This window comes from Colobus angolensis, unplaced genomic scaffold (assembly GCF_000951035.1).
Source record: "Colobus angolensis palliatus isolate OR3802 unplaced genomic scaffold, Cang.pa_1.0 Scaffold110, whole genome shotgun sequence".
In the NCBI taxonomy this organism is placed as follows: domain Eukaryota; kingdom Metazoa; phylum Chordata; class Mammalia; order Primates; family Cercopithecidae; genus Colobus; species Colobus angolensis.
The window spans coordinates 300,446-313,900 of NW_012112031.1; the positions used below are offsets into that span (position 1 = coordinate 300,446).

The following is a 13,455-nucleotide window of genomic DNA, read 5'->3' on the forward strand; positions in this document are numbered from 1 at the left end:
GGCTCACTGCAACTCCCACCTTCCAGGTTCAATCAATTCCCCCACCTCCGCCTCCCAAGTAGCTAGGACTACAGGTGCATGCCACTGCGCTCAACTAATTTTTTTATTTTTTGTAGAAACAAGGTTTTTTTCATGTTGACCAGGCTGGTCTCAAACTCCTGGGCTCAAGCAATCCACCTCCCTCAGCCTCCCAGAGTGCTGGGAATACAGGCCTGCACCACAGCACATGGCCCACAGATCTCAGCTGGACAATTTTGACAAAGTATATACTTTGAGAAGAAAGGATTTTTTGTCTGTCTGTTGTTTGTTCTTGAGATGGAGTCTCACTCTGTTGCCCAGGCTGGAGCACAGTGCTGTGATCTCGGCTCACTGCAGCCTCCGCCTCCCTGGTTCAAGTGATTCTCCTGCTTCAGCCTCTGGAGTTGCTGGGATTACAGGTGCTCGCCAGCATGCCCAGTTAATTTTTGTATTTTTTTAGTAGAGATGGGATTTCACCATATTGGCCAGGCTGGTCTGTAACTCCTGGCCTCCAGTGATCCATCCACTTCAGTCCCCCAAAGTGCTGGGATTACAGGTGTGAGCCAGTGCACCAGGCTGTTTTTTTTGTTTTTTTTTTTTTTGATTCTTAATTGTTTTTTGATTCTTAATTCCTGTTTTTATTATACCAGTAACACTAACTCATTGTAGAAGAACAGATGAGCCAAAAGAACAATCCATTATTAAAGCCTGTATACATACTGCCAGGGGAGACTTTCTACAAAGTCAGTGAAACAACAGATGTTGGCGAGGACGTAGAGAAGAGGGAAGGCCTGCACTCTACCGGTAGGAATGTAAATCAGCACAACCCTCAAGAAAAACGGCATGGAGAGTTCTCAGAGAACCAAAAGGAGAACTACCTTTCTACCCCGCAATCCCACCATGGGTGTCCACCCAAAGGAAAAGAAACTGTTCTATCCAAAACACACCCACATTCGCAATTCTATCCAAAAGACATCCACACTCTTAAGTCCAACGCAGCATAACTCACAATAGCAAAGACACGGATTCAATCCAAGCGCTCACCCACAGGCAACTGAATAAAATATGGCAAATGTATACCATGGGATACCCCTCAGCCATCAAAAAAAAAAGAATAAAACCATGTCTTTTGCAGCAACATGTTAGAGCTGGAGGCCATCATCACAAGTGAAACAACTCAGAAAGTCAAACACCACATGTTCTCATGTAAAAGTCAGAGCTAAACCCTGTGTGCACAGGGTCGTGGAGTAAGAGAGACTGGAGACTTGGAAAGGTGGGGAGGTGGGAGGAGGGCGAGAGACGAGAAATTACCTTTTGGGTACAGTGTACACTATTTGAGTGACAGGTACACCAAAAGCCCAGACTTGGCCACTATATAATATATCCATGTAACAAAACTGCATCCATACCCCCTCTATCTATAAAAATAAATACTTTTCTAAAAGAACTTTTAAAGACACCTGCTTTAAGCAAGTACAATTTAGTTAACTATAGAGCTTCAGCATACTCCTAATTATTACAATTCATGCTAATAGCAAAAATATACCTGATACATAGAGTGAACCTGCATCCCTCCCTCTAAATGTTACGTCATGATACCATTTCCTTCAAAAGGAAAAATTTTGGCCAGGCGCAGCGGCTCACGCCTGCAATCCCAGCACTTTAGGAGGCCGAGGTGGGCGGATCACTTGAGGTCAGGAGTTCGAGACCAGCCTGGCCAACATGGTGAAACCCCCGCCCCAACAAAAAATACAAAAATTAGCCGGGCGTGGCGGCAGGTGCCTGTAGTCCCAGCTACTCAGGAGGCTGAGGCACGAGCAACACCTGAACCCAAGAGGCGGAGCTTGCAGTGAGCCGAGATCACACCACCATACTCCAGCCTGGGCGACAGAGCGAGACTCAGTCTCAAAAAACAAAAAAAAGAAAGAACAAAAATTTCTCATACGCTTTATTCTAAATTCCATATTTTTCTATCAGCCCCTTTGCTTTAGAAATATAGGCACTCGTCGCATCTTCTGTCAACAACCAAAAGGGGTTTGTTTGGGAAAGGGGTTGTGTATTAGTCTGTTTTCACACTGCTGTGAAGAACTGCCTGAGACTGGGTAATTTCGAAAGGAAAGAGGTTTAACTGACTCACAGTTCAGCATGACTGGGGAGGCCGCAGGAAACTTACAATCGTGGCAGAATGTGGAGGGACCGCAAAGCACCTTCGTCACACGGCAGCCGGAAGGAGAAACGCTGAGCCCAGGGGAAGAGCCCCTTAAGAAACCATCGGATCTCGTGAGAACTCACTCACTATCACGAGAGCAGCATGGGGGGAGCTGCCCCACGATCCAACCACCTCCGCCGGGTCTCTCCCTTGACTTGTGGGGCTTGTGGGGATGACAACTCGAGATGAGATTTGGGTGGGGACAGATCGTTATCATCTTTGCTTCAGAATTTAACTGTGAACTAAATTCCTCCTGTATTTAGCTTCACAGGTTCCCGTGTACCCTCCCCCATCAGGGTCTGAAACATCTCAGTTCCATCGAAAGCATCCTCATGTTCCTTCCCAGTAAGTCACCAACCACCACACACACAGCCAGGCAGCCATTAGTCTAATTCTTTTCAACTAACAATCCTTTTGCCTGTTTTAGAATCTCGTAAGTGGAATCATCATACTATATGCATCCTTTGGTGCCTGTCAGCATTGTGTCTGCGAGAGTCACCCACAATATTACATGTATCAGCAATTTATTCCTTTGTATTGTCAAATAGTATTCCATTTTGTATATATGTGTGCGTATATATATATATACACATATATATATATTTTTTGAGACAAAGTTTCCCTCTTGTTGCCCAGGCTGGAGTGTAATGGCACAATCTCGGCTCACTGCAACCTCCACCTCCTGGGTTCAAGTGATTCTCCTGCCTCAGCCTCCCGAGCAGCTGGGATTACAGGTGCCCGCCACCATGCCCAGCTAATTCTTGTATTTTTAGTAGAGACAGGGTTTCACCATGTTGGTCAGGCTGGTCTTGAACTCCTGACCTCAGGTGATCCACCCACCTGGGCCTCCCAAAGTGCTGGAATTCCAGGCGTGAGCCACTGTGCCTGGTCTAAATAGTATTCCGTTATATATATTAATATACACTATAGCTTTATCAGTTATTCTGTTGATGGTTGGACATTTTGGTTCCTTCAGCATACGGCTATCAATGGAATGACCAGTCACTTCATTGTGTGCAAGCATTTTGGTGGACCTACGTTTTCCTTTCTCATAGGTAAGTATCAAATTATATTTAACCTTAGCTTTAATCTGCATTTCCCTGATACCTAATGGTTTTGAACACCTTTTCATGGGCTTATTTTCCATCCATATATCTTCCTTTGTGAACTGTCTGTTCAAGTCTTTTGCTCATTTTTAATAGGGTTGTTCTCACAGCTGTAACCCCAGCACTCTGGGAGGCTGAGGTGGGAGGATCGTTTGAACCCAGGAGTTCAAGACCAGCCTGGGCAACACAGAGAAACTCCATCTCTACAAAAATACAACAAAATTAGCCAGGCATGGTGGCACGTGCCTGTAGTCCCAGCTACTCAGGAGGCTGAGGTGGGAGGACGGCGTGGGGCCAGGAAGTTGAAGTTGATCCATAATTGCACCACTGTCTGGGTGACAGACGAGACCTTGTCTCAAAAAAAGAGAAAATGTTGGCTGGGCACGGTGGCTCACGCCTGTAATCCCAGCACTTCGGAAGGCTGAGGCAGGCGGATCACGAGGTCAGGAGATCGAGACCATCCTGGCTAACATGATGAAACCCCATCTCTACTAAAAATACAAAAAATTAGCCAGGCGAGGTGGCGGCACCTGTAGTTCCAGTTACTTGGGAGGCTGAGGCATGAAAATGGCGTGAACCCGGGAGATGGAGCTTGCAGTGAGCTGAGATCGCACCCCTGCACTCCAGCCTGGGCGACAGAGCAAGACTCCAAATCAAAACAAAAGAAAAAGAAAAAAAAAATGTTGACTTAAAGAGCTCTCTACATATTCTGGATACAAGTCCTTTGTCAGATGTGAGTCTTTTCTCCCACTCTCTGACTTACGTTTTCTTAACGGAGTCTTTAAAGAACAGGTTTTTAAGAAAGAAACATTTAATAAAGCCGCAGGAGCAGCAGCCAGGAGGCCCCAGGCAGCAGCGAGGGGAGGTGGTGGATCCCTGTGCTGTTACCTCTAGACCCGGGACTCATCCGCCACAGGGAAGGACTGTGTGGGAGGCCTGCAGGGAAAGGCAGGAATGCTATGTGAGTCTGCCTCAGGGCAGGATCTGTGCTGAGTACATGTTCCTATAGAAGGAACGGTAGCTAAAATAGAGGCATTCCCTGAACTGGGGTGAATCCGAAGTCAACAGGGCAGATCAGCATTCAAGACTGAGCTGCATGGCCAGGCACGGTGGCTCACGCCTGTAATCCCAGCACTTTGGGAGGCCGAGACGGGTGGATCACGAGGTCGGGAGATCGAGACCATCCTGGCTTACATGGTGAAACCCCGTCTCTACTAAAAAATACAAAAAAAACTAGCCGGGCGAGGTGGCGGGCGCCTGTAGTCCCAGCTACTCGGGAGGCTGAGGCAGGAGAATGACGTAAACCCGGGAGGTGGAGCTTGCAGTGAGGCGATATCCGGCCACTGCACTCCAGTCTGGGTGGCAGAGCGAGACTCCGTCTCCAAAAAAAAAAAAAAAAAAAGACTGAGCTGCATCCCTGGGACAGAATTACTTCCCAGTCATCACTACTTTACTTCCCAGTCATCGCTACTTTAAAAACAGAAGCATCTCTCTAAGTTTTGTTTTTTCAGATAATTTATTGTTAAATGAAGCCGTCACAAAGCGAAATGGAGCGGGGGCAGGTGTCAAAGGTAAACTGAACACGTCGTGTCTGCCAGACGCTATTCTGCTTTCCTAAGGTTAGAAAAAGTAAAAGTGTCAAATGAAAAGGTACTCGCTCAAATTAAGTTTTTTTAAAAGGTCTGTAATTTGCAAGGAAAATAACTTTTCACTAAAAATATCCTTATTACAGGAAAGCCATAATTTAAGAGACGGAGAAAAAAGCTTTTTCATTAACAAATAAACAGCATCTCTCAGATACACTGAGGAATGTTTGTTTTTAATCAGTGGTCTTAAAAATCACTGCTTCCACCCTGCAAACGAACATGAATCCACTGTGGATGGCGTCCTCTGACCCACCTGAAACGCTCCCTTTCTCTCCTCACGCTTCCTTTTCTGCAACTTTCAGCAAAGCAGGTTTGGAGAGAAAGAGGATTAGAAAGAACTACAGTTGGTTCCCTGTTGAATAACTTAACACGATAAAACCTGGTTTTCCATTTGCATTACACATTCACAATCGCTCACTCCTACTTACTTTACTGACGTATTTCAGACTCTCTCCACACCTAGCACGATTTGCCTGAACTTAACACAGTTCCCGTAAGACCCCAAAAAATCTCCTAAGGATGTCTCTGGGAACACAGCTGGTGTTCAAAGGCCACGTCCTCCCATGCAACGCCCACACCTGCCATGCAGCCAGCACTGTTTCCGAGCTCATCCAAGCAAGTGTTTCCATGGGGCAGAGCAAGGCCTCGAGGATCCCGCTAACATAACTTAAAAGTTACTGGGAGGCCGAGGCGGGTGGATCACAAGGTCAGGCGTTCGAGACCAGCCTGACCAACATGGTGAAACCCCGTCCCTCCTGAAAACACAAAACTTACCCAGGTGTGGTGGCGGGCACCTGTAGTCCCACCTACTCAGGAGGCTGAGGCGGGAGAATCCCTTGAACCCGGGAGGCAGAGGTTGCAGTGCGCCGAGATCGTGCCACTGCACTCCAGCCTGGGCAACAGGGTGAGACTCCGTCGCAAAAAAAAAAAAAAGACATTGATCACTTAAATGACCACAGCATGAAATCAGACAGAAAAATCCATTTTTATCAATAAATGCTGCGTCACTTGCTCTTCCAAACACAGGAGGCATTTTTTGCTCTGCACGTGACTGAGGATACTATGGGTGCCAGGGTGCCCCCTCACCGGGTCCCATCCGAGCTTCAGCCCGGGCAAGCTCAGACCACGGGTGGACCGCAGGCTGTGCCCACAGGGTGCTTGCATTGGTGAGGGGCACCGCGAACTGACGCTGTTGTCTGCAGAGGACGACGTGGCTCTCCAGGCCTCCGGCGACTGCACACGACGGCAATTATCACCGCACCTGCTGCTGTGGCCCCGGGGCACCAGGGAGCTCTCAGTTCTGCTTTCGGGACAGACGGAAACCGTCCACAGAAACCGGAGCCGCAGCGGAGCGGAGCTCACGGTGCTCGGTGACCCTCGGGCACTTGACATCATTTGGATGTATTCAAAGGAAATATCTAGTTTGTTCTTTCCAATATTGGAAGAAAAAAGTAAAACCATCTGCCACTTTCTTTACTCACACACCAGAGGGATTGGCAGGAGGTCCCAAGAAGAAGGGGCGGGGCGGGGGGGAGGACGGGGTGGTGGGAGGCAGAGCCGAAACCACCAGGCCCTGGTCCACGCCCACTGCCAGGCCGGGTCAGCCGAATTCTCACGGTCCTCGGGAACATGGCAGTCGAATGCCACTTGCACCCGTGCGGTGGGTAAGAGGAATGCGCCCGCACAGCGGCCAGGTTTTGACATCGCTTCCTACCGTGAATGCACCTTGTCTGCTGTCGGCCGGTGGGGGACACAGATTTCCTCGCCTTCTTTTCTGCCATATTTTTTGGAATGGAGGCTCACTATGTTGCCAGACTGGTCTCGAATTCTTGGGCTCAAGAGATCCTCCTGCCTCAGTTTCCAAGTAGCTGGGACTACAGGCTCCAGCCACCGCGCCCGGCCTTCCTGGCTTTTTGAATTATGCTTAAGGCACTGGCAAAATCCCTCTGCGATTCGGACGCCATCGAAATCCTAAGAATGAGTCAACCCCGGCCCCTCTCATGATGAACCGGGTCATCATCGGCGCCTGCCTCCTCCCGGCGGCCGCAGGTCGTAGCCAGGGCCACCGGTTCGTGTCCTGAGTGTCCACTCCCCTCGCGGACTCCCAAAAAGTGTGTTTTCCAGGCATACACTTAGAAAGCCGTTTCTCTCAAAAAAGGCCCTCCGGCTCTGTTTTGCCTTATGAAAATATGGGAGAGAAAGTATTCTGAAAATATTCCAAAAGCCCAAAACACCTGTCGGAGACTCACGGAAGCCTGCGGAGATGGTCACCACATGCCAAGCGGTTCGAGGCGCTTTCTCAGAGCCTGTGCTTGGAAGTGAGGGCGAGGAAGCAATCGGAGCCAAAACCACAGCCGGCGGCCCACGGGCCTGGCCTTCCCGGAGCTGCAACACGGAGAACCTTTTTTTTAAAGGCATCTTACATTGTGGTTTGGGATTATTATTACTTTTTTTTTGATATCATGAAAAAAGATTTAGAGAATTACAAGAGTTTAGGTTAACAGGAAACACAAACGGAGATGGACATTTAAAAACAAAGGAACGGAACTCAGCCCTCCACAGCTTGAACCCACGCAGGTGTCCCCGTTTACTGAATTAGCACCACAGACCCCCGTGGCTAAAATTTCTAAAATCTCACTTTTTCCACCCTCTTCTTCGGACAAACTGGCCCTGGAGGGAGAGCTCTCCTCCTCCCTCCCGACCCCAGATGGCTGCTGCTTTCCTGTGGTTCTGGTGGTCTTTCTGTTGCCTCACCTGATTGAGACTTTGGGGGGAACCAACACAGCAGCAAACCAGGACATATACTCCCTCTAAAAACAGCTTACGCATTACAACACAAAGATCTCAATCATTACGAGAGGCAGTGATTTTTTTTTTTTTCTTTCTCTTCCCCCAGCCGGGCTTGGAGGTGTCTCTAGGTTAGACTCCTCTGGGACTGGAATGACATGAAGGGTAAGGTCGCCCGGCTTGGCCAGGGCAGTCGGGGGCAGGACAGCGGAGCAGCCGGTCCGACCCCAGCCCAGCCGAGTCAGCGTTCGTCGGAGAGGTCGTCGCCGCCCAGCAGCTCCGTGGCTTCGAGCTCCACGCTGGACAGAAACCGCCGCATCGTCTTGCGACAGTTGTAGTCCAGGGTGGTGGTGTAGACGGTCTTGGGGTACTTGGGGTAGACGATGGTGGTGCTGAGGAAGCGCGTGGGCCTGTGGCGTGGCTCGAAGCGCACCTCGGCCTTGTAGCTGCGCCAGGTGCCGTTGGGGATGCAGGTGACCGTCTGGCTGCAGGAGGCCACGGCCAGGCCCAGGGGCAGCTGCACGTCGTCGATGAAGTGCCGCTCGGAGTCGTACTTGACCAAGGAGGTGTACCTGCGCGGGAGACACAAGGCCACGTGAAGCCGCTCCTCTGAGCCAGGGGCTTGGGGTCCCCACCATGACTGAGTCATCTGTGGGGTGCACATGTAGAAACATGGCTGCTCCCGTAAGAAGTGACACATAGGGTCACAGAGTCTACAGAGGACTCACTATGTGCCAGGTACCCTTCTAAGTACTTTACTTACAGGATCCAATTTAATCTCCCCAACAACCCTGAGAGGACCCCGAGGTACAGAGGTGAAGGTCACAGCGCCACTGAATAGGAGAGCTGGGATTTAAACACAGGGGTGCAGGATTCCTAAGCTTATCCCGCATCACTGTTAGCCACTGCAGGCAGATCCCACTCGCCTAAGCTTAAGACCTTAGCCAAGTTACTTTGCTCTTCCGAGCCTCCGTTTCCTCTTTTTTTTTTTTTTTTTTTTTTTAGACGGAGTGTCTCTCTGTCGCCCAGGCTGGAGTGCAGTGGTGCAATCTCGGCTCACTGCAGCCTCTGCCTCCCGGGTTCAAGCAATTCTCCTGCCTCAGCCTCCCAAAACGCTGGCATTATAGACATGAACCACTGCACCCAGCCTCTTTTTTTTTTTTTTTTTTAAACATATCTTTTATTCTTTGTAGAGATGAGGACTTCCTGTGTTGCCCAGGCTGGTCCTAACCTCCTGGGCTCGAGCAATCCTCCTGCCTTGGCCTCCCAGAGTGCTGGGATTACAGGCATGAGCCACTGCACCCACCCTGTCAGCTAGTTAATGAGAGGATAAAGGAACCCAGAAACCTTGAATGCTGGTTCTGAAAGTTTGGCTATACCAAATATTAACACTTTGTTCACCTTGGCATTTGGTTTGGGGACCCTCCCCAAACCCAGGTATCTGACCTTACCAATGAAAGCCAATTATCATCTTGATTACCATAAGATAAATTACCATCTATGGTCCTCAGCCACTTAATTTTTTCAAGTCTTTCTTTTAATTTTGGAAGTGATTTTCTTCTCTTTTCTATTTTTTGTTTTTTGGAGGTGGAGTCTTGCTTTGTCGCTCAGTCTGGAGTGGTGCAGGGGTGTGATCTCAGCTCACTGCAGCCTCCACCTCCCAGGCCCAAGCGATCCTCCCACCTCAGCCTCCTGAGTCGCTGGGACCACAGGCATGCACCACCATTCCCAGGTAAGTTTTGTATTTTTTGTAGAGACGGGGTTTCACTGTTGTTGCCCGGGCTGGTCTCGAACTCCTGGGCTCCAGCCATCCTCCTGCTTCAGTTCCCCAGAATGCTGGATTCTAGGCGTGAGCCACTGTGCCTGGCCCAGAAGTTAGTTTTCTCATAGAAGCCAAAGCTTTAATGCATTTACTGAACTCTTACAGCTTTGTAGATACTGAAAAGTGTATGAGCGTCACATACAGACACATCTAACAGCACTGCCTCCAACCAGCCCTACCCCCTGGTCAGGTGAGTAAGAATCAGTATTCTTTTCTGCGAGTGGAATGGAAATCTCGTCTCTCTTCCTTAGGCAGGCAGTTAAGAGGCTGGTGGGAGCCATGGCCCCATTTTGCTCAAAACACAAGCTCCACAGGAACAAAAGGCTGAACTGCTCACCTCCCCACTGATGAACTCGCCTTTGTTCCATGTCAAAGGGGCCTTTGTGTTGATGCAGCGGAAACTCCAGCTATCAAACCACCAGGTACCAAAAGGAAAACTCCTTTCTCTAAAAAGACCTGTCTTTACCTGAGTCTGTCAGTGCATCTTCGCCCCCAGATAATGCTGGATGAGACAGTCCCCGGAGGAAGCCCAGTGCTTGCCTAGTGAAATTATACTATGAGACAAGGTTAAAAGGCCTCAGAGAGGGGGTTGGCAGGTAAGGGAGTAGGGGGCAGCAGCTTCTGGAAAGAAGAATTAACATTTGACAAAATTGTAACCCTCTGACGGCCATGATTCACGAAGTGCAAAAAGAAAATGCAGAACTTTATACAAAACACGATCTCATTTTCATTTTAACGTTCAAAGCATGCCTATATATTTAATGGGTTAGAATGCAGAAACAGAAAGAGGATCCACCAAACTATTAATCATCTTTGTCACATTTTTTGCAATTAACTAATTTTTTATAACAAAGCATTAATATCTGGAATAAAAAATAAAAATTGTTAAAAAAAAAAAAAGAATAAAATTGGGGCCTGCTGTATTTACCTTACTTCCTTTGGTGGTAAGGGGTCAAATTCCACTCCTTCGCCAAAGGACAGGGGACACAGCCTCAGCACACAGCCAGGAGTCAGGGGCAGAGACGCTGGACTCTTCAAGGACAGAGAACAATGCAGTCAGAGCTCTTATGGGCCATTTCTTTTTTTTTTTTTTTTGAGATGGAGTCTCACTCTGTCGCCCAGGCTGGAATGCAGTGGCACCATCTCAGCTAAATGCAACCTCTGCCTCCCAGGGTCAAGCACTTCTCCTGCCTCTGCCTCCTGAGTAGCTGGAATTACAGCCATGTGCCACCATGCTTGGCCAATTGTTTTGTATTTTTAGTAGAGGCAGGGTTTCATCATGTTGGCCAGGCTGGTCTTGAACTCCTGACCTCAGATGATCCGCCCGCCTCAGCCTCCCAAAATGCTGGGATGACAGGAATGAGCCACCGCGCCCGGCCCCCACAGGACATTGCTAAGCATCGCCCACAGAAGGCCGTGGCTCGGCCCAAATGGGATCTCTGTCCCCGGTGCTGGGCACACCAGAGAAACGCTGGACAGGGAGCCGAGAGGTCTGGGTTCAAATCCCAGGTTGACCACGACTGTGCCGTGTGCCCTCAGAGGAGTCACATCACATGCCCTGTGACCTTATCAGCACAGCAAGGCGGACGCCCCCTTTCACTGCTAAGGTTGTGTGAACAGCTGCAAAGAGGAAACAAACGTGAGCCAGACGGCTACGCCTTGCCATGCGGTGAGAAACCTTGGTGAGCGGAGGCTCACCTCACCCGAATCCTCCAATCTGTAGCACTCCCTCTGTCACTGTCTCAGCAAGACTCTAGGAAAGGTAAAAAAAAAAAAAAAAATATATATATATATATATATATGCTGCCAGGGAATTTTTTGTTTTTTAACTAAAGATCCAATCTGGCCAAGCACCGTGGCTCACACCTGTAATCCCAGCATTTTGGGAGGTGGAGGTAGGAGGATCCCTTGAGCCCAGGAGTTTGAGACCAGCCTGGACAACATGGCAAGACCCCATCTCCATAAAAAATATGACAATTAGTTGGGCGCGGTGGTACGCGCCTATAGTCTCAGCTACTCAGGAGGCTTAGGTGGGAGGATGGTTTGAGCCCAGAAGGTCAAGGCTGCAGTGAGCTGAGATCACCACTACACTCCAGTCTGGGCAACAGAGTGGGCAGAGCAGGAGACTCTGTCTTTAAAGAAAAAACTTTCATTGGTAAGATGGACACCAGGCCGGGCACAGTGGCTCACACCTGTAATCCCAGCACTTTGGGGGGCCATGGCAGGTGGATCACCCAAGGTCAGGAGTTCGACACCAGCCTGGCCAATGTGGTGAAACCCCATCTCTACTAAAAATACAAAAATGAGCCAGGCGTGGTGCTGGGTGCCTGAAGTCCCAGCTACTGGGGAGACTGAGGCAAGAGAATCGCTTGAACCCAGGAGACAGAGGTTGCAGTGAGCCGAGATCGTGCCACTGCACTCCAGCCTGGGAGACAGAGTAGGACTCCATGTGGAAAAAAAAAAAAAGAGAGACAGGTGGACAGCAGATGTTCTCTGTCACCCTCCACTATCCAGAGTACTCAGTGAACCACAGCACAGCAGTACTTCCAGCCCCGCCAATGCATGGGATGTTCCGATTAACCAAGAAGGCTCACTAGAAGGCAGTTGCATACTAGACACGGTGCCAGTTTTCACCCAATTTGCAGCATCAGGGCTTCTTTGTTAAGTGTGCAAAGATAAACACAGTGCGGAGTCTGAACTCAGAAGCCCTTTATGTTCCCTGGTTTACTTGGGATCTATCATTTTCTCTGCCTAATTTGAGAGAAGGATGTACATTTGCGCCAGGGCGTGGAGTTAGTGGCCCCACCCCCACATCTCCCAGGACCGAGAGGGAGGCAAACGTTTCTACAAGGTTGGCTCTGAGACCTTTATCATGAGACGAGGACAAGGTGTGTCAAGTGGGGGCATGGGTGGAAATGCGAAAGCCAAAGGGGACCAGGACGGAGACACAGAGTGTCCTGAGGGTCCAGGTCCTGGACCTGGGTGGAAGCTTAGCAAGGCCAGGATGGAGACACAGAGGGCCCTGAGGGTCCAGGTCCTGGACCCGGGTGGAGGTTTAGCAAGGCCAGGCTAGAGAAGGGCGGGTGGCTGGGAGCCACGGTCAGTGAATTGTGTGTGTGTGTGTTGATGGGGGGCCAGGGGGGGTAGGGTACATAAGGTGTGGGCACTGACTTCTGCAAACAGCCCCCAAATAGCGACAGTGGGCCCCGCTCTGCCCCCAGTTCTCTGGCTGCCAGACCCTACCCAACAGAAGGGGGCAGCTCCCAGGGGTCCCCATGAGAAGGCTGGTGATCTCTGAACCCCCCACTGCCTTCTTCCAGGCATCTACAGCAGCACTCGGTTCTGTGCCTTCTCTGCTCTTGCATCCCCGCCCACCCGACAGACCCTCCCTGAGCACGGCCCTTGCTCCAGGCTGAGGCTGGGGTGAGGTGGGGCAGCAGAGGTTATAACAGACACATGAACGAAGGGCCACAGGAATGGGGATGTGGCCGTGGGCTCTGGCCCCTGGGAAGCATCAAGAAGGCCTCCCAGAGGAGGTGACCTGAGCTGGGCGTTGAGGGGCCAGCAGGATGCCTCCTGGGAGAGGTAAGAGGCCCTGGGCATGCAGGTGGAGGGCGGCAGCAGAAACGCTGGTGTGGTGTGTGTGTCCGGCCTGCGGCCAGGGCAGGTGGACGGCAAGGCCAGATGGGGCCAGAGGGGAGGACACTGAAGGCCAAGCTGAAGCCAGCCCTGCCTTGGGATGGCAATGAGGAAACCGCCCTGATGCCCACCGGGAGACAGGGTGGGAGGGGCGAGACCACCCTAGGGACAGCAGCGGCCGCTGCCGACTTCACCCGGGGGAAGGGGCTGGATGTCTCCTTCCCGGGG

The 13,455-nt window shown here is 50.4% G+C and overlaps 1 protein-coding gene across 1 annotated transcript; it reads right to left on the minus strand.

Annotated features, from left to right (window-relative positions):
- Positions 1–4,830: 4,830 nt before the first annotated feature.
- FAM101B (family with sequence similarity 101, member B) lies at positions 4,831–12,198 on the minus strand. Its single transcript, XM_011956178.1, has 3 exons — positions 12,133–12,198; positions 10,517–10,620; positions 4,831–8,338 (listed from the first exon to the last, which is right to left on the minus strand). The coding sequence occupies exons 1-3, from the start codon at positions 12,196–12,198 to the stop codon at positions 8,008–8,010; spliced, it is 501 nt and encodes a 166-aa protein (XP_011811568.1). The 3' UTR covers positions 4,831–8,007.
- Positions 12,199–13,455: the final 1,257 nt, after the last annotated feature.

Coding starts and splice junctions, on each gene's coding strand:
- FAM101B (XM_011956178.1), bottom strand. CDS start 12,198: ATGCAACTGCCTTCTAGTGAGCCTTCTTGGTTAATCGGAACATCCCAT. Junction 10,621..12,132: donor ATGCATTGGCGGGGCTGGAA/GTACTGCTGTGC, acceptor CTGTCCTTGAAG/AGTCCAGCGTCTCTGCCCCT. Junction 8,339..10,516: donor TTACCACCAAAGGAAGTAAG/GTAAATACAGCA, acceptor TCTCCCGCGCAG/GTACACCTCCTTGGTCAAGT.